General features: G+C 48.3%; 1 protein-coding gene across 4 annotated transcripts in view; it reads right to left on the bottom strand.

Annotated features, from left to right (window-relative positions):
• Nucleotides 1-19,542, bottom strand: part of CARS2 (cysteinyl-tRNA synthetase 2, mitochondrial) — a 37,443-nt gene that overhangs the window by 1,688 nt on the left and 16,213 nt on the right. For 2 of the 4 annotated variants that reach the window (XM_080660864.1, XM_080660866.1), the window contains exons 4-13: nt 19,164-19,235; nt 18,935-19,040; nt 15,967-16,050; nt 14,436-14,565; nt 10,778-10,911; nt 8,580-8,647; nt 5,117-5,183; nt 3,558-3,696; nt 2,699-2,822; nt 1,862-1,960 (exon numbers count right to left, since the gene is read on the bottom strand). In XM_080660864.1, the coding sequence (XP_080516990.1) occupies nt 1,862-1,960; nt 2,699-2,822; nt 3,558-3,696; nt 5,117-5,183; nt 8,580-8,647; nt 10,778-10,911; nt 14,436-14,565; nt 15,967-16,050; nt 18,935-19,040; nt 19,164-19,235 (1,023 nt within the window). Of the gene's footprint in view, nt 1-1,861; nt 2,599-2,698; nt 2,823-3,557; nt 3,697-5,116; nt 5,184-8,579; nt 8,648-10,777; nt 10,912-14,435; nt 14,566-15,966; nt 16,051-18,934; nt 19,041-19,163; nt 19,236-19,542 lie in introns of all 4 variants that reach the window. The other 2 variants (XR_013960161.1, XM_080660865.1) reach the window with 2 other exon arrangements.

Below are 19,542 nucleotides of genomic sequence, written 5' to 3'. Positions count from 1 at the left end.
CCTCATAGGTCTTCAATTATTGCTCTGCACCAAGCCAGCAATAGGCCATTTTTCTGAGGAGCCTGGTAAAGACAATTCTTGTTATAAAACCATGAGCCCCTCCCTCTTCCCCCCAGAAAAACAGTCCAAAGTGGGCTCCAGTGTCAGCTGTTGAGGTGGGGAGGTGAAGGAGCTATTTCTGACAAGGGCCAGGCACAACCTGGCCAAGTCTGCCTTTTTCCTACTCAATAACTGATTCTGGGGCATCTCATGTGAAAATTAATACAGACCTTGCAAAAACTTGGTCACCACAGACCAGTCACTTTTGTCTGAACTGGCTGATGGTCCCTGGACTGCTCAGGAAAGGACATTAAGTCTACCAAGTAACTGACATCTATTACTAAAGCAAGCCTGGGAATTATCACAAAGACACTGCAATTTGTGTTAAGGTCAGAAATTCATTGTACTTAAAGTTTGTGAGAGATGTGCCCCAGCTCACAGGGGATGACCCCAGATCACAGCAGGTGGGCAGCTAGGAGCCAGACCTCCATGATTCCCACCTCCAGCCGAGCCCGCCCCCCCCCCCCCGCCCCGCCCCAAGTGGTGGGGTCCCCCTAGTGCCAGGCAGCTGAGCTAACAGGGCAGCCCCACCCCTTCAAAGCAGTGAGCAGCTGTCCCATGCCCCGGCTCAATGGCGGCAGCAGAACCTGGCAGAGCTGTAAAGGAACCTGGAAGGAGGGGTGATTCCAGTGCCTGTGATGGTCACTCCCATCTGCAGTCCGACCTTTCCCCGTTAACCTGTTCACATGCAGTGTTGTCTAAAATGGCTCTTTTAGCCTTTTACTTTCCCCATCCTCAACAGTCCTAAAGCCATTATGTGAAGCAGAGCAAGGTGGGCCCCGTGGAGAGGTGGAGGGCCGCAGAGCCCTGTGGAGTGTCCATGGCAGAGGGCAGCCTGCTGAGGGGACAGCCTCGGATGTAAAGGGTGTCCAGGCAGGGATGGGAGTCAGTTCCAGTGAGTGAGGGGGTGTCCCACAGTGGGAGACTATGCACTGGGAGAAGAATACCTAAGGAAATACGTTTAGGGTACTGGAAAGCAGGCTTCTCACTGTCACTTTTGTATGGAAAGTGAGGAAAGCAGAATGAACCCTTTGCTGGGGACCAGAATTGAAGTGTTGGTGGTAACCCCTGAGTTTTAGTCAATGTAGAGCGATACAGAAATGAACTTGGATATCGTGCGCACAGTATGCCCACACTCTTCTCCCTCTCTGCCCATCAAGGGCCCGGAGCAGCTGTGGCCCAAGCACGATGAGCACACCTGGCACTTAGGTCCTACCTTCTGACCACCTAGTTCTCTAAGAGCAACCAGGCCCCTCGGAGACATGGCCGATGGGGAAGGTACCAGGCAAGGCCAACAGCTGAAAGCACCCCGAGTCCTGAATGGACTGTACCACAAAGGGCTCATGGGAGACTGGGGAGCCCGAAGGGCTGGGGCTGGACAGCTCCTGTTTGTAGGAGACACACTGAGGGGGGCTTGGCTGGCAGCTTACGCTCAGGTGGCTCAGGAAAAACGTTCTTACAGTATAGCTGTCTGTACATTTTGAGATTCTTTCTAAACAAACATAATAAAATAAAAAAAATAAAAACGAGTGTGTACAGAACTGATGACACACCACTCTGTAGTTAAAATGCACTGCTGCTTCTTAGAATTGTTGCAGTTTCAGTTAAGATATTAGCTCTGAGTGCTGACTTTTTAAGGGATGTAATGTATTTTGAGCACATAAATTGGCATTTAAAAGTATCCATTAAAGGGGGAAAATGGTTCTTATTGGATTGGCTTGTAAATATCCCACCACTGAGGACTGAAAAGAGAAGGGTGTACCTGTCGTTCTGCCAGAGAAATTCCAACTGTCTCAAAAAATTGCTCAACGTAGGAGTTGATGGAGCCGAACACAGCAGGGCTCCTGGGACCACCAGGCTCCTGTGACAGATTACCCAGAGAAGACTCTTTAAAGGCAAAGGTGTAACAGGTCACTTCTGCCTGCTGTGCCTCCATGCAGACAAGCTGGCAGGAGGCCCTGGACTAACGCTGGAGCTGCTACTCCGCAAGCCAGACGACCCGGGGCAGTAACTTAATCCTGCACCTGAGCCCGCCCACCTAGAATATGGGGATGTTATGGTCTGAAGGCTTGTGTCCCCCCAAATTCATACATGGAAACCTTGCCCCCAGCATGATGGCGGTCTCAGGAGACAGGGCCTTTGGGAGGTCACGGTCATGAGGGCAGAGCCTCAGGAGTGGGATGACACCAAGGCCCAGAAAAGGGACAGGTTGGGTGGGCACTGAGTCAAGGTCCCAACATAGGGCTTCCTCCCTCATTTCACGTTTTAGCAGTGAACTCAGCTTCCTCGGAGCAAACAGGAGGGCTGCGTGCTCCTGCGTTAGCCAACACGCAATGCCGGCTCTCAGTGTGCTGGGGCCTCCGTGCCCACACAACGCCGCATCTACTGCTTGGGGCTCTGGGAGGCGGTGCCTCTTGCAGGGCCAGCAGGGCAGGCCACATTCGGCTGAAGCAGCTTCAGGAATTTTGGGAAGGTCAGGAGAGGCCTGGAAGCCACCAGCTGTGGAGGATGGTTACCCGAGAGAGTTGGGAAGTGGCATCTGTTCTTTATGAGGAAAAACCAAACAAACAAAAACCCTACTTTGTGGCCATTGAGTTACCTTAGTGACCACCTTCAGCTGTCTGTTTGCCTGGTGAATGAGATCCAAGACGGCATCCACGGCCCTAGGCGTGTCAAAGTCGTCGGCCAAGGCAGCCTTCACAGCAGCCTTGGTGTGGCTGAGCCTTAGATGAGAAACACACGTGTCACTCACGGCCAACAGCAGGTGGCCTCCCTCAGGCGGAGCAGGCTTGTGTCCCACTCCCACCCCCAGCAGCCCTCTCTTCTCTCCTCCCGTCAGCCCCTCCAGCACAGTCTCCATGGTGGTCATCCTCCCTCATTACTCCTCAGCCCACAAGGACACTCAGGCCCCCTGGGCCCTCCTCTCTCATCTGCCTGGTCTCACCTACACACCCGCTACCTGTCACAAGGCTTTACCTCCACATCTAACTCCCCGCTGCCCCTCTTTACTGGGTTGGCCCCGCTTCCTTTGGAATCCCCCCTCTCCGGGCGTGGGGAAGGACTGGGTCTGGGCCACCCTGCGGCTGGGCAGGCCCTGGGACCAGTTCTGGCCATTGTGACAAGCAGCGTCCACACCTGGACCAGAGCATTCAATTGTGGAGGCAAAGCCCTGGAGCCCCCTCTTCCCTCCGGCCTGGCACCCGCCCTCACCCTTGTAGTGACAAGGGCCTCTGTTCAGTTCACACTAATAAACACCAGCGGGAAAACCCATCCAGGCACATTATTTACAACCTTCACAGCCACCCACAGGTGGGCCACAGACTTCTCCGAGGCCACAGAGCCTGAGGGACCTTCCCACCAGCACTCAGGTAGCCTTAGTCTCCAAAAGCCTCGCTTCCCTCCAGGCAGCCCCGCACCGGTGCCCAGGGCTCTCTGGGCAGATCTGGGAGAGCACCCACCTCTCCCACAGCACGTCTTCCCTGATGGGGCTGCACACCAGCTGCCCCTTCATGTAGGCCCGAGCATCCTGGGCGAACGCGGCCACGGCCCGGAGGAGGTGCTGAGCTTCCTGCACAGTGCTGTCGCTGTAGTCCACGGCTGAGGAAGGGGGAAGGGTTAGCTGGGGGTGCCCATCGAGCATGCTCACACCTGCAGACCCAGATTTTCTTAGCCAGGCCATCCTCACGCTACTCCAGAAACCCAGCAGTGGAGAGGGGCAGCTGCCCCCTATCCCGCGCCTCCCTGAGGCCTGAGCCACGTAGACCTGTCTGTCCTGACTCGGTTATCTCATCACCTCAGAAGAAACGTGAAAAACTTCTCCCTATATATTTTGGCTGAGGGGGCTCATTCTCACTGACAGGTGGACAGAAAGCTGACTCTGGAAACTGGGAGACATCCACTTGGGTACCTGATGCAGCTCAAAGACCAGCTGATGCCATGAGGGCTTTGGGCTCAATATTTCAGGAGAGGGAGAGGATTAGACCTCGAACTCAGCATGGTAGAGTACGTGATGACAGATTTAAGAACTCCCACCTGGGCCAGCCCACCTGAGCCACTGGACACCATGTCCAGGCCCCCACAAAAGGCACAGCCAGAGAGGTAGACGTGTGTCAGCTACTCCCTAAGTGGTGGGGATCAGTGTCCTGGGTATCGTGCCTCAGTGCCACAGATCTGGGGACAAAAAAACAACAATTTCTTCTCTTGCAGCTCTGGGGGTAAAAACTGAAATCAAGGGATCAGCTGGCGTGCGCTTTCCAGAGGTTCCAGGGGAGGGTTCTGCCTTGTCTCTTGCAGCTTCTGGTGGCCCAGACGTTCTTGGATTGTGGCTGCATCACCCCAGTCTCTGCCTCCCTGGTCGCATGGTCGTGCCCAGTGCACAGGCTGAGGAGCCCACCTACCCCCAAAGGGCACCTGCTCCTGCAGGGTCATAGACACCGGCGGCATCTTACTGTCACAGTGGTCAAGTCAGGCAGGGCAGTGCCGGGCGTCCCCAGACCTGGCCTTCCAGGGAGAAGAGGAGACCTCTGGCCCTGGGCACAGGGTGCTAGACATCCTCGTCCCCCTCCCCTCCCCCTCCCCCACCCCACCCCTGAGCAGCACACAGCGCAGCACAGCAGGGCCTGCCTACGCTGGGTGGGACCCATTTGAGGGCTCCTGGTTCTGTCCCTGTGTAACGACAGCCAGTCCAATTGTTCTGTTCATGGAGCAGGAAGTGGAGGGCACTCTGGGGCCCAGACCCCACAGAGGGGGAGGAGGGGAGTGGACGGGGAGGACTGACTGGAAACCCATGTCCTCCATAAGCTTTTGGAACCTTCCGGCTAAGTGCTGGTATTATGCAATAGTGTATCCTCGGACTTACTTTCTGAACCCAAACCTTAGGGGATGAAGAGCCACACTAACAAGACAGTGCTTATTACTCAGCCGGTATTTTGGTATTCCCCACACTGTCAGAGCAGTCTCTCCCCAGCTGCACACGGCACACGCTGTGACCATCCCCCCAAAGGCCCTGTCGGCTCACCTGACCGGTAGCTGCTCCGCAGGCAGAAGAGCCGTAAGACATCGGGGGAGAATGTCTTCAGAAAGTCCTGAGAGAGAGAGGTGGGAGAGCTGTACAGTGCTTGTCTTTCCCATTTGTATCACTCGGAGGTGAGTTCTCACACGTCAAGCAATCAGGAATGTTTATGAAAAGCTTTGTTTCGCCTCCAAACTCACTCTTAGCACTTTCCCTGCTAACTGTCCACATTCAGTCCCAGCGTCTGTGGGAAAGGCCGAGAGGAGAGGCCCGTCGGCCTGGGGTCCCGGCTCCACCAGGCGCATTGGGAGTCTGCTCTGCTGATGGCCTGGGAGCCTTCCCCACGGCACCGTTTTCTCACCCTCGTCATGAGGACAGGGCCACCACCAGAGGCCACCCAGCAGCCTGGGAACCGCAGAGGGACTGCGCTCAGGAAGGGACACACAGCTCCTGGCTGTGTGAGGGGGACAGGCTCCCAGGAGCAGGAAGGGGACGGTCCAGAAAGCTTGGCTGTGGTAACGTCAGAACAAGCAACATCCACGCTCAGGCTGGACTGAGGGGAGAGGGCCCAGGTCATTCTCTCCGGTGACATGGTTCTCTGAGGCACTGAACTTGAAGCAGACATGTTTCTCAAAGAATAAACCATCCTGCCTCTCATAAAAGTAAATGTGAAATAGCCCTGGCCAGTTTGGCTCAATGGCTGGAGCGTCGGCCTGCAGACCAAAGGGCTCCGGGTTCGATTCTGGTCAAGGGCACATACCTCGGTTGCAGGCTCCTCCCCGGCCGAGGCCCTGGTCAGGGCGCGTGCAGGAGGCAACCAATCGATGTTCTTTCACATCGATGTTTCTCTCTGTCTTTCCCTCTCTCTTCCACTCTCTCTAAAAATCAATGGAAACATATCTTGGGTGAGGATTAAAAGAAAAAAAGTAAACAAAATAAAAGCCCAATTGGTATCATCCTCTTGGTTATTTCCACAATGTCAGCACGAAGAAGTGGAAATTTCCATATCAGAAAGGATAGCAAGGGGCAACATATCAGAAATCATTAAGATAGCACCACGTTCAACAGAACCTCTCTCTGGTGGTCAGTAGGAAGTTCTGCATGATTTTAAAGGGATAAGACACGGGGTAAGGGAGGATGGGGGGAAAGGGCCCAACCTACGACGGGTTCCAGTGTGGCCCCAGGAAAGACGCTAGGGCTCTGCTCAGCCTGGCCAGGCCACCCACAGTGACCATGCCACCGACTGACCAATGCTGGGCACCGAGGGAAACGGGCTCCGCGAGGAGTGTTTGAATTCTCAGAGAGTAAAAGGCAGGGGTGGGCAAACTTTTTGACTCGAGGGCCACAATGGGTTCTTAAACTGGACCGGAGGGCTGGAACAAAAACATGGATGGAGTGTTTGTGTGAACTAATATAAATTCAAAGTAAAGGAGCGGAGGGGAGAGCAAGAGAACCGGATAGAACAGCCGGATCCGGCCCGCGGGCCGTAGTTTGCCCAAGGCTGGTAAAAGGAGACGTCCTCAGCCCTTCTGCACTCCTGTCCACCCCTTTTTGTCCAATGGTATCTCTGGCCTCCCCTCAGCAACAGTAACCAGCATGCAACAGCTGAGAGGAAACACCTGGCCAGGACCCCGCGCCAAGGCTAGTAAGGTGCTCTGCTGGGGGTTTAAGGACGCTGTTTAGAAAATAACCCAGGCTGGGAGCATCTCTGGCTACGGGCTGGCTTTGGTGCAGGGACTTACACTAAGGGGACACCTGGGCACACAAGTAGGTTAGACAAGGTCTCACCTGCTGGAAGCACTGTCAAGAATAAAAAAAATAAAGATTTAGTTCAATAGCTGCATAAACAAAAATTATAATTCTCAAAAAAATACCCTAAAACTTGATCTACCATATAATCCAGCAATTCCACTTCTGGGTATAAATCCAAAGGAAACAAAATCAGTATCTCAAAGAGATATTTGCACTCCAGCAGCAATAAACACACTAGGTGCTCAGGTCTTGGTTCAAAACTCCATTTCCCAACAAAGGCAGCGAGGCACCTCGGAGAAATGGCCGGTCTGGGAGGATGCAAAAGGTGAACAGGGCCTAAAGCAAGGATGCAGGCGAGACATGACCCCAGGACACAGGAGCCCTCCCTGTCCAAATCTGGGATAATGTCAGCACAAAAAGAATAAAGACTGAGTTGATAATACACAAAGTAAATCCTTAAGTCTGTAGTGACACTGAAGAGAAACAGAGAAAGACAAAAACCCTTTCTTTAAAGCAGAATGCTCACTAGTAAATGTAAAAGAAGCAACAGAATGAGACAAGGCCAACTGCAAGAATCAATGAAAGAGCACAAAGGTGGAGCGCACCAAAGGATGCCAAACTTGCAGGGCAGAAGGCTGCTGGGAACAAGATACTGACATGACATTATCTTGCAGGTTCTAGATATTCACAAAAAGGAAATAAACCTCTCAACAGCAGAGACACTGTGGCCATCCCCTAGCCAAGCAGTCAAATTTATCATCACTAGGTCCCACAGTCTGACACTGTGGCCCCGGAGCCGTGGTCGGCAAACTGAGGCTCGCGAGCCACATGCGGCTCTTCGGCCCCTTGAGTGTGGCTCTTCCACAAAATACCATGGCCTGGGCGAGTCTATTTTGAAGAAGTGGCGTTAGAAGAAGTTTAAGTTTAAAAAATTTGGCTCTCAAAAGAAATTTCAATCGTTGTACTGTTGATATTTGGCTCTGTTGACTAATAAGTTTGCCGACCACTGCCCCAGAGGAAGTCCACAGCACCACTGATGCAGTGTTTCCGCCAAGCAGGTTTGATCTAAATGGAATCAGCCTTGAGACCTCACTTCCAGTTACAGGAAATACGGGAGCTAGAAGAACAAGTTAAATGACACCACAAAGCAACAAATTCCAAATGTGGGGTGTTCAAAAAAAATGGCCTGGTTTCTTCAAAAAGTCAATGCCAGAGGGAAAGTAAAAGTAGAGAGACAGTTGTAGAGTAGAAGCCTGAACAGAACAGTGGACTATTATTCAGCCTTAAAATATAAGCAAATCCTGTCACACTCTACAACACAGGTGACCCTTGAGGACATTATGCTAAGTGAAATCAGCCCAGGTTGCAGGCTCAATCCCCAGTAGAGGGCGTACAAGAAGCTGCTGATGTTTCCTTCTCTCCCTCTCACTTTCTCCCTAAAAATCAATAAAAAAAATATTTTTTTAAAAAGCCAACAGAAAACAGTGGAGAGCCACACAGGAAGAGAGAACAGTAAATAGAGAAATACCACTGTGCACTTTTCAGACAAAAAAAAGAAAAAAAAAAGAGTATTTAGACCCGGAAGTAGGAGAAGCCCCTTAGGGCCATGGGGAAAGGGCGGCCAGGGAAACTGGGAATCAGGGAGGTGGGGTCTCATCTACACCTCAGCCTTTAACAAGGTTCAGCAAGCTGGCAGCAACGCAGGAGAGCACATTACCTTAATAGTGATGTAGTTTTTCAGTGATTTGGACATTTTTTCTTCTTTGCCTTTTACATGCAAATGTCCTGAGGAGAAAAAACACACACACAAAGTCATTCACTGCATTGGCGGGGAGAGAGGGACTGCTCCGTCCCATCTGTACAGGGGAAGGCGGTGAAGCGGGCACTTCTCCAACAGGTGCCTGAGCACAGGGCTCCGACTGCAGCTGCCCGGGGAACAGGAAGGAAACAGAATGCTGCTCTCTCCAATATGCAAACACCCATGTACATGTGGATAGAAGATTTCCCCAAATCACCCACAGTCGACCCTCCAGGAAGATGGAGCCCACAGCTGTGCCGGTTCAAGGGTGTCGGGTACACCCAGCCCACAGCGGGCGATGGACAGGAACCACTGCTGACTCAGAACTCAGACAGGAACAGGTGAACTGTGACACTCAGAAACAGTGCACGCTCTACCCCTTTCCTGTAACTTAGAAATGACGCTTTAACCGACTCTACACCTGAAGAAATGACAAACCTCTGGTTTTGCGAACCAGGCGCCCACCCGGCAATAAAAGCTGCTTACAGATGTTCAGAATTGCAGAGTGGGGCTTGCAGGTCTCTGGGAGCAATCAGATTCTCTGTTGCAACTGAACTTCACAGACTTATCAAGACCTTGGTATTACTTCACCCCCAGTATGTGAAGGGCCAGATTCATTCTCCCGTGTGTCAGGAGACCCTGCTGTCTCTCTCTCCAGGACAGGTGTGAATGTGATGGAGAAGCCTCGAGTGCCTTAGCAGATGGTAAAAGTCACAACAAAACACAGCAACAAAACCCCTTCCCCATTCCCACACTTAAAGGTAAACAAGACCTGCTGTCTTATGGCCACCAAACACCGGTCATTAGCTCAGAGCCTGAGAAGTGTTAGTACTCATCCCCAGACCCACCGTTCACTGAAGGGCACCTGCACTTCATAGTGTTCAGAGCAAACCGTAACTCTCATGAGCATTAACGGACGCAGTGTCTGTGGAGGGATCAAGCTCTGACTTCCCAGACAGTTAATACAGTGGAAGGAAAACATGGAACCAGGATCATCAGGCTTTAGCCCTTCTACTTAGGGAATCTGCCCAGCAAGGCCCATCGCTGGCAGAAATAAAGTAGATTTGGCTACTGTTGAGTTCTATGCAGGGATATGAAGTGGGATACTAGAGGACAAACAGCTCATATGCCGTCCACAGCTGTCCGGCCAGCTCCGTTTCTTTTCGGACTACTGTGAGGCAGTCAGAAACGAGCTGGTCACTGCAGAGAATGGAGATGCTGGTTCCCGGGCACCCTGGGGGACACAGAGAGGGTGGGAATGCCGCCCAGGACAGCTCGAGAGTAAAGGAGACACAGCGGTACGTGCACTTTGGGGCAGCAGCCTCCTCAGTTTACTGCCATGAAGAAAACCCAAGTGAACCCTTACTCCAGACTTTAAGCAGCCGACTGCACATTATAAAATGCGCATCTCTACACCATTTCACTGGAATAACCTAGTTTCCTTATTCAAGGACTTAAAGAAATGGTATTTGTTAATGGACTGTGTTTCAGATGCTGATTATCTGCATTTCCCAACCCTATCACTACCAAACACCAAATACCTAAGCTGTCCATTCCAAAAAGCAATGGACCAATTTGACACTGCCCCACGACCTTTGTCAAAATTTGGACATAGTAATCTTCCCAGGCGTCAAAGGGAATTCCAAAGCTGCTATGCTCAAGGATGCTGCTTGTTTCACAATCTGCTCCTGAGAACAGGTGGCTGGTGTTAGCCAACCGTGGTTTTTGAACAGTGAAATGAGAGGCAGTGGTATTAGAGGATGGCAGATATATATGGCAACAATATTACAGCTCAAAGTTGGCATATTCCTAATAATGATTACATCATACTATTTAAGATTCCTCAATAGTTTTATTAGAAGGAAACTTATATAGAACAGCACTGTAAAGCCTTTTCCATATTCTTGTCATTCATATTTCAATTCCCAAAAGGCAGACTCATTCCCATCCAAGGAAGTTCATGTCCAACTGACTGAAATTCAAAAACACTTAGGAGACAGCTCCACTTCTTGACCTATTTTAGCTGATCTATGTATTTCCAAATGTATCTGTCTCACCAATAAAAGGTAAAACTGGCAGAACTGAAATAGAACCATTACTCTGAAGTCATTACTTACCAGAATGTAGGAAGTAATTTCCCCATTGCTGGCACTGATGGAAGACCTCACACTGTGCAATTTCATTCTCATGATGCGGAAAAGCTAGGTCTATGCCACCCGAGTGGATGTCTAGTTGACTGCCAAACACCAAACTGCAAGACACAGCACAGAGCCATGAATTAATTCAATCAAACAACATATTTCTCCAACCCTCATCTTATATCTAACCCTTCCAAGCCTTTGTGCAAGGAATAAAATAAATGGATCTCAATTTAAATCAATATGTGTGGAAGTTTAACTGATGCAAATGGAAACTATAATTTTGTTTTTACTTCATAAAATCCCTCATCCATAGCTTTTCCTCCTACTAAAGACAATTCATAAAAATCCCTAATAGCTTTTCCCCCTAGTGAAAAAATTTAATTCTTTTTGCTTCAGAGGTATGGTTTTTAAAAAAACTTACAAAATTACCTTTTCTTACTTTCAATAGGTAAAATTTAGTGGTTTTTCAGCTTTAACAAGAGAGACAGAACTATAAAATCAAGAGAATTTTTAATTTGGCTTTTGAAAATTTAACTACTTAGCAGTTATATTTGACAAACAAGGTTCTAGAATTCAAATCAGTGCACGTCAGCTATTGGCATTTCCGCTCGAACGCTGTGCTATACATCCTGGAAAACCTCATGTCCTACAAACTGCACACCAAGGCTGCAGGGCTGATGGGACAGTGCAGCTGGCCAGACCACTCGGCCTGAGCAACTCTCACCAGACCATCTGCGGAAACCTGTACCAGTGTGAACAACCCAGGTTCACTAGTGCTGCTTCGGAAGACATTGAAAATGCAAAAATCAATTAAAAAAACAGTCAGCAGAGTGGAAATGCTGGTTTGTGGGGGCTGGGGTGGTGAGGCCACCTCCCCCATCACACAGCGAGGCCTGGAATGCAGACCGTCATGAATTTTCCTAAAAATGGTTCAAAATAGACATTTTCAAAGATGCCACAGCCTCGCTGAGTCCGTTCTTGCTGAAGGTTGATCTCCTACTGGCTCCTGGGCTCCAGAAGAACCCGCAATGTACTGTCACATTTTAGCTAAGTGGCGCTGGCTGAGTGGGTTGTCTGTTACTGTACATTCTCAGTGATGGATTTTAAAGAATCTCTTACAGTCCTTGAAATTAAAATGCTCTGAAGAAGAGTGTGAGGTGGGAGGGCTCGGGTTGGGTAGGAGAGCACAAGGGGCCTCATTTGTAATGAGTGATTCAGTTTAAGATCTGAAGCAAATATGACGATGTTAAGATTTAATAAAGCTAAACTGTGGATCCGAAGTGCTCATTATATTAGTCTCTATTCTTGTCTGTACATTAGACCTATTTTAAAATAAGAGACAGCTGAAAATGAATAAAATTCTATTTTCATCATTTAGATTTCAACAAAATAAAATATTTAATGGTAACATTAGATTTGAAATTTATTAAATGCTTTCTACCTGCTTTACAGTAACTAATTGAATCTAAAACTAAATACTTTTTTACAATCCAACGTATACCCCACATTGCTATTAAACCAACAAGTATTTATAAATACATATAAGTGGTTCTGCATTAATGTATGACTGTGAGATGGACATAGTTGTTTTTAATGAAAAGTTGGGCCCATGCTTCATAGTAACGTGAGAGTTTGATGTCTCAGGAATGCCTGGATGTGTTTCTAGATGGGCCATGTAGAAGTCATCAAAGGTCAGGGCTGTGCGGGGATGTGGTGGAAAGGGAGACTGCCTGCTGGGTCTTAACTAGAATGAACAAAATGTGGATGGACGGGTCTTGGAGGACAAGGCTCTTCCATCTGGTAAAATGGGGTAAATCTATGTGGGGCTCAAAAGGAAACCAGTGTGGGGTCAGTGCATGGGGCACAGTGCTCTATTTACAGGAGACTAGAGGCCCAGTGCATGGATTCGTTCACTGGTAGGGTCCCTCAGCCTGGCCTGCGGGGATCAGGCCAAAACCGGCTCTCCGACATCCCCCAAGGGGTCCCGGATTGCAAGAGGGCAGTTCTCGGGTGACACACCCCAGAATCGAGCTCCCTCCTCTCTGGTTCCAGGTGTGTCACCCAAGAACCGCAGCTGCCAAGTCACGGCAGCTCGGCAGCTCCTGCATTGAGCGTCTGCCCCTCGGTGGTCAGTGCGCATCATAGCTACGGGTCAGGCAGTCAAACAGTCGGATGGTCGCTTAGGCTTTTATATATATAGATAAGATAGTTACCACTGCTATACCCAGCCAGAAAACAGCACCACATACAACAACCAATTGAGGGTGACTGGATTGATTGATCTGAAAATTTTTGGTGTAGCTAGTAGTTTGAAATGCTCACCTTAAGCATACTTTATGTTTCTAATTTTAAAAACTTATAACTCCACTGCAAAAAATTATTATAATAAATATTTGCAATGAACTGAAGCACATCAAATATAATAAAATCTGAGTTAATATGATACTTGAAAACCCCTCACCTCCACAAACAGGAAATACATACACAAGGTTATTCACTGCAGGTATTTGTAAGAGGAAAGTATTGGAACACCTAAATGCTCCTCCACAGGGTAGATGAACAATGGGTAAGCCACACAATACAGCAGCACTTCGGAGCCGAGAGACAAATGACAAAGAGCTCAGCAAAGTGACACAGGGAATTCCTGCTAAGTGAAAAGAGACAGAACAGGACAGCACATGTGGTATGCCACCTTCTCTCTCTCTCTCTTTCTCACACACACACACAAAACACACACACAAAACACACACACACACACACACACACACACACACACACGAAAAGGGCCACGTAGCTATGGGCAGAAGCGTGGCAAGTGCCGAAGGAACAGTCTGCAGAGGAGATCAAACAGAAGGTGGAGGAGGCCCCAGCAGAGATGCCAAAACCAGAAGAGAGTTGTTTGCCAGGAGCCAAGGGAAAAGCAGGACATCAGGCTGCCTGTCAGTGACCAGGGCACTGGTGACCTCAGGAGACCAGAGTCAGTGGGACGCTGGGATGAAAGCCAGGCAGGAGCAGGTCACATGTAGATGGTGACAAGAGAAGCAAACAAAAAGGAGGACTGCTGGAGGGGATCAGGGTCACGGGAGGACCTGTGTTTATGGAGATCCTAGGACAGAAGCATCCTGAGAAAGGGCTGATCGAAGACTGAGGAGACAGACACACAGAACCTGGGGATAACGCTCGATGGGATCTGATCCAGCTTTGGGGGTGAGGGTCTGCGGACTGAGAGTGGTAGGAGGAAGGTGGTTCAGTCCCCTGCCCCTGAGGGGCTCTGCCCTCACCCAGGCCCTCAGTGGAGGGCTGGTGTTCCCTAAACCCACCTCGGCAGAGAGATGAAGGCAACCTGGAGCTGGCTTGTAGGAGATGGGAAATCAAAACCTGAACCGTAAAGCAGGCTCTCCTACTGAAAAGAACAAGTGCTGATGGAAAGATGAATAGGCCATGTGTTTGTTTTGTTTCCCTTCTTACAGCCAGTCAGTCCGCTCCGAGCGTTAAGCTTTCCTCCCAAACTACTTGCTTTGTCTGCATTGGTGCGGAGACCAAACTTGCCCTGTCTGCGCCCTCTACTGGCCAACTCAGGCATTGCTAGAGCTTTCACATCAACACAAACAGGAAGAATCCAGGAAAACCTTACCTTGAGAGGGTAGAACATTCGATATGCCAGCCAGGTCTTCCGTTTCCCCAAGGAGAGGGCCAGAATATCTCCTGGGGTTTGGCTGCCTTCCACAGGGCAAAGTCGCTGGCATGCCGCTTGTCCGAATCACCTGCCAATTACAAGTGTTTGATCAACAGGGTTGAGAACTTAGAATGAACAAACCAACCCAAAGTCACAAAACTAAAGCACTTCCCAAAGAGTCTGTTACTTCTTATAAGTAACCTCACCTTCCCCATTCATATGTTTTTCTCTTCCCACCACCTGACGGCTGGAAAGACTACTAAATACTTTCACCTAAAATATGCCAGTAGCATGAGGTCTATCAGCATGAGGCCAGTTTCAGTAAGTTCAATAATGAATGAGTTGAGATTTCAAACACACACAGTGATGCTGCTTTCTGAGGGGTGTACTGAACTGAGCGCACTCATTCTTCTGCAGTCTGTCTCCTAAGAAAGCTGTGCTTATCAGTAACTGAGTTTGAGTAACTTTCCCCCCAAAAAATCATATAGAGCGAAAAGGAGAATTACCAGAATGCCAATCACACTCAAAGAGTAAAGAGACTCAAAAGAGAAAGGTTAGGTTATTGTTGAAGTCTGTACAATGAGCCAGTTTTGGGCTCTCTTTACATTCCAAAACTTGGAAGCAACCAAGATCTCCTTCAGCAGGTGAGTGGATAAGTAAACTGTGGTACATCAGATAATGGGGTATTACTTACTGCTAAAAAGAAATGAGCTATCGAGCCATGAAAAGACATGAAGAAAGCTTACATGCATGTTTCACATGCAGGGAACATCCCTGAAAGGAGCGTGAGAATGGGTGAAGGTGCCTTCTCCAGGGAGAGCTGGAGGCCCAGGCAGGAGAGGGGAGGGACGTGTCACATGCTGTGTGACCTTTATACTCTACAAGTTCTATTTGAAAAAACAGAATCAAATTTATTTATTTATGTTTAATATATATTTTTATTGATTTCAGAGAGGAAGGGAGAGGGAGAGATAGAAACATCAATGATGAGAGAGAATCATTGACTGGCTGCCTCCTGCATGACCGAGCATGTGCCCTTGACCGAAATCGAACCCAGGACCGTTCAGTCCCCAGGCCGACGCTCTATCCACTAAGCCAAACCAGCTAGGACCAGAATCAAATTTAAAACACAGCTGTGATGCCCGGCCAGCGTGGCTAAGTGGTTAAGCATTGACCTATGAACAAGGAGGTCATGGTTTGATTCCTGGTTAGGGCACATGCCCGGTTTGCTTGCTCAATCCCCAGTGTGGGGCATGCAGGAGGCAGCCGACTGATGATTATCCCTCATCATTGGCCGTTTCTATCTCTCCCTTTCCCTTCCTCTCTGAAATCAATAAAAATATATTTAAAAAAATATATAAAACACAGCTGTGATCAGGTGTCTGGCACCACCTCTGAGAGAGTGGGGTGTCAACCGAGCACTGGGACAGAGAAGCTGAGTCTGTGCTTCAGCCCCCGGAACCGGGGACAGGACGCAGGGTCCACCCACCTGGCTCTGCAACAGGACCAGGAGCCACACTGATGAGCTTGCCGTACTTGTCGCCTCGCGACTGCAGATCAAAGTAGACATTGCCTGTTTTATAAAGGTAATAATTTCATTCCTCAGTCTTAAATGTCAGCATCTATGTGAGCTTATCAGCTAACAAGTGATTAGAACCTAAACACAGAATATGGCATCTGGCCCTCATTTGGCCCCCTTTACTATATTTTAAAATCAAAATTAACACCACCAGCACTGTTTTGTTTTGTTTTAAAAAACATGCATTTGGACACATCATGAATGTCGGGATGTAAAAGTGAAAACAAAGGAGGAAGTTCTGTGTCAAATGCTGAAGCAATTCTTTTTAACAAGAAAAAGGAAAAGGAGTGTTACCATTGGCCTGCGTTCAGCTCTGGGCTTCATGTTACACACCAATCACAAAGAAACCCTTTCCTAACCAGATACCCTCCACGGCTGTGTTTTTACTTAGGTTACAAACATCGCTGCACTCGAGCCTCCCCGTAGCTGTCCTTCCACGGAAGTCCATCCGGTCCACGTTTTTAGACTGAGGGTGCAAGGTGACCTTCGCCGCGAGGTCACTGCAGAGCCAGGGCCAGACTTGCACGCCCAGCAGCGCAGGGGAGGTGGTATCGGAGCTGGAGCTCTCGCAGGGAGTCAGTCCTGACCTGAGCACGCGGGGGCCGCCGGGAAACAGAGACCCCAGACGACTCAGAGTCCCTGATCTTCACCCACAGCTTGTTCCTGAGCTCTAACTACGAGCTGGGATAAACTGGTGAAAATGGGAGAAGTACTGTGGGGTAAGTTAGAATGTAAACAGCACTTGAAAATGCTTTAAAACAGAAAGAAACTGTTCCCTTTAATGGAAGAAACATTTTCCTCATACCTCTATTTATGGCATCAAATTGCTGAACAAATTCTTTCTTCACAAATAGTGCAAAGACCAAATTACAACCAAGCTTTGTGAAACTGTCACAAAGTCCAAATTAACGGAGTTTCAGTAAGTAAAATTTATTTTAAATTAATTATGTTTATCATAATTAAAATTTACAGTAAAGCATAGTAATAAAACAAACAGCATTTATTCCTGAAGCATGCTTGGATGAGGATCTCTGAGCAGCTCATGAACATAAATCAGTTTAGCTGGCTTATGTGTCTTATTTCACGTTACATGACAGCAGGAAAATAATTCCTGTATTTCTGGAAACAATTCCAGTTCAGTCACCTAAGCCCTTTAAAACAAATTCTTCTTGGAAACAAAATCTAAACATAGCAAACAAGATAAAGTAAAAGACTGCAAGCCTGTATGCAAAGGCTACTGAGGAAGGCAACACACATTTCCAGGGACCAGGGTCCCTGCCACGTAGCTTATGCCCTCAGGTAGGACCACGAAAGAAAGGTGCTCAGAGTCCATTAATCCCTACGAATCGTGTCCATGATCGTGCTTTTCACTTTGCTACTGACTTGCAACAAGTATTGCAGTACCTGAATACTCCCAAACCGGGCTAGGTTCCCCAATGGGTTATTCGCTAAAAGCAAAAGGTTTTCCTGGTCCAAGAACTGGCAAAATGTGAATACGTTAACAGCAAGTAGAGGCAGCATATGATTGGCTACCAAGTGGTACAGTACAGATATCAAAGCTGAGAAGGTGAGTTTCAGCTACGGGTAGTAAAGAAAACTTCCTGGGAGAGAGAGAGGAGGATTTAGACTTGGGAAGAATGACTGGAAAGGAAGAGATATGGCTGAAAACAATGCTGAATTGTAGAAGCAGCAAAACGCCAGGATGCCAGTCTTTCCCTGGAACCACCAACCAAAACGGCAACTCCTAAACCAACTAAGCTCTAACACAGGAAGAGGTCACACAAACCCAGAAGACGGGGTGTTCCGAAGACAACTGGCCTGGTCAGTCCCTTCAGCAAGTCCGTAATGAGGGGAACAAAGTGGGGACTGTCTTAAAGAGACAGGACACAACCACGTGCATAGGCCACTGAGAAAGGCAACACACGTTTCCAGGGGCCGGGGCCCCTGCCATGTAGCTTATGTCCTCAGGTAGGACCACAAAAGAACCTGAATTAGATGAGGATGTGGGGAGGTGGGAGACAACAGGGTAAGTGTGAATATGCAAAGGACGGGGCATGCTATTAGGGAGCTGTCCAGCATCTTGCTCTGATAATGACACTGGGGTTACACAGGGTAATGTCTTTTATTCAGAGATGTGTGTTGAAGTGTCCAGGGCCTAAAGTGTTAGGGTGTTCACTGGTCCATCAAAAGACAACATGCCCACCCAAGGAGATGACAGTCTGAGGGCCAGTCTTCCACAAGGGAGTGGACCTTTTGAGGTGCTGCCATTGTCCTCAACTGTTTGTTATGAAAAATGTGAACAAAGTTGAAAAAAGACTCAAAGAACACCTGCACACCTACATCTAGTACAACAATTGTTAGCATCATGTCATATTTGCCTCATCTAGACTAGCACTCCCAGATGGTCATCTCTTCCTATAACTGTGGGAATGTTTTTTAAAAGAATTAATGCGTCCTAGCTGGTTTGGCTCAGTGAGTAGAGTGACTGAAGGGTCCCGGGTTCGATTCTGATCAAGGGCACGTATCTTGGTTGCAGGCTCGGTTGCACGCAGAGGCAACCAATCGATGTGTGTGTGTGTGTGTGTGTGTGTGTGTGTGTGTCTGTCTGTCTCTCCCCCTCCCTTCCACTCTGTCTAAAAATCAATGGAAAAAATATCCTCAGGTGAGGATTAACAACAACAACAACAAAAAGAATTGATGCAGCCATTTATGCAAAGACAATAACCATAAGAAAACCTCACAACATTTTCACTGTCGGAATCACATTGAGAGAGACAGTAAAACATTTGGCACGTTCCAACAACTCATAAGTACGTGTCCAGTTTCTCAAAGTCCCATCAGTATTACCAACAATTAGTGTTTATAAAATAGCCCCCACCTTTTGCTGTTGAATAAGCATGCCCATTAGCAATTATTCCTTCAATGAAAGAAATGATCTGAGGAATATTTTCAGTTACTCGCAAGTATACTGTGGGTGGGAGAACCTGAAAGAAAGCAAAGGGGAGATAACTGTTTCCATAGTTCAAAAGCAAGTCAGCCAAAACCGGCTCTCATTGTTCAAGCTTCTTATCTTCATGGCAGAAAAAATAAGCAACACCCTACTTTACCTTCAAGGCTGCCATATCTTGTTTAAAATCTTCTTCATAAAGGTTGGCAAGAGAAGCAGGTGATATCTTCATCTGCAAAAAGATTAGGTGAGCCTATTAGGCAATCTGGAGTATTCACAACAGAGCCACACAGGGCACCGTTGGCTCCCATAGCTGGGAGGGCTGGGCCACATGGCCCCGTGGTGGCTTGGCCTCAGGGTGACATGCCTGCTCACAAAAAGGGCATTTAATTTTAGGTATCAAACTTATTCTAGTAGCTTGTCTAATCAAAAAGGTTTGTTGACCCTGTATTCGGGTTAGAGAGAAAAAAGAAATAAACAATGTGATGATTTTCATTATATAATTTTCAAAACAAAAATTAAGCCTGTTTTTTAAAAAA

The sequence above is a fragment of the Plecotus auritus genome (assembly GCF_963455305.1).
Source record: "Plecotus auritus genome assembly, chromosome: 3".
NCBI lineage: Eukaryota > Metazoa > Chordata > Mammalia > Chiroptera > Vespertilionidae > Plecotus > Plecotus auritus.
Note: the sequence above shows the minus strand (reverse complement) of the source record. Positions and strands in the feature narration are given on the sequence as shown.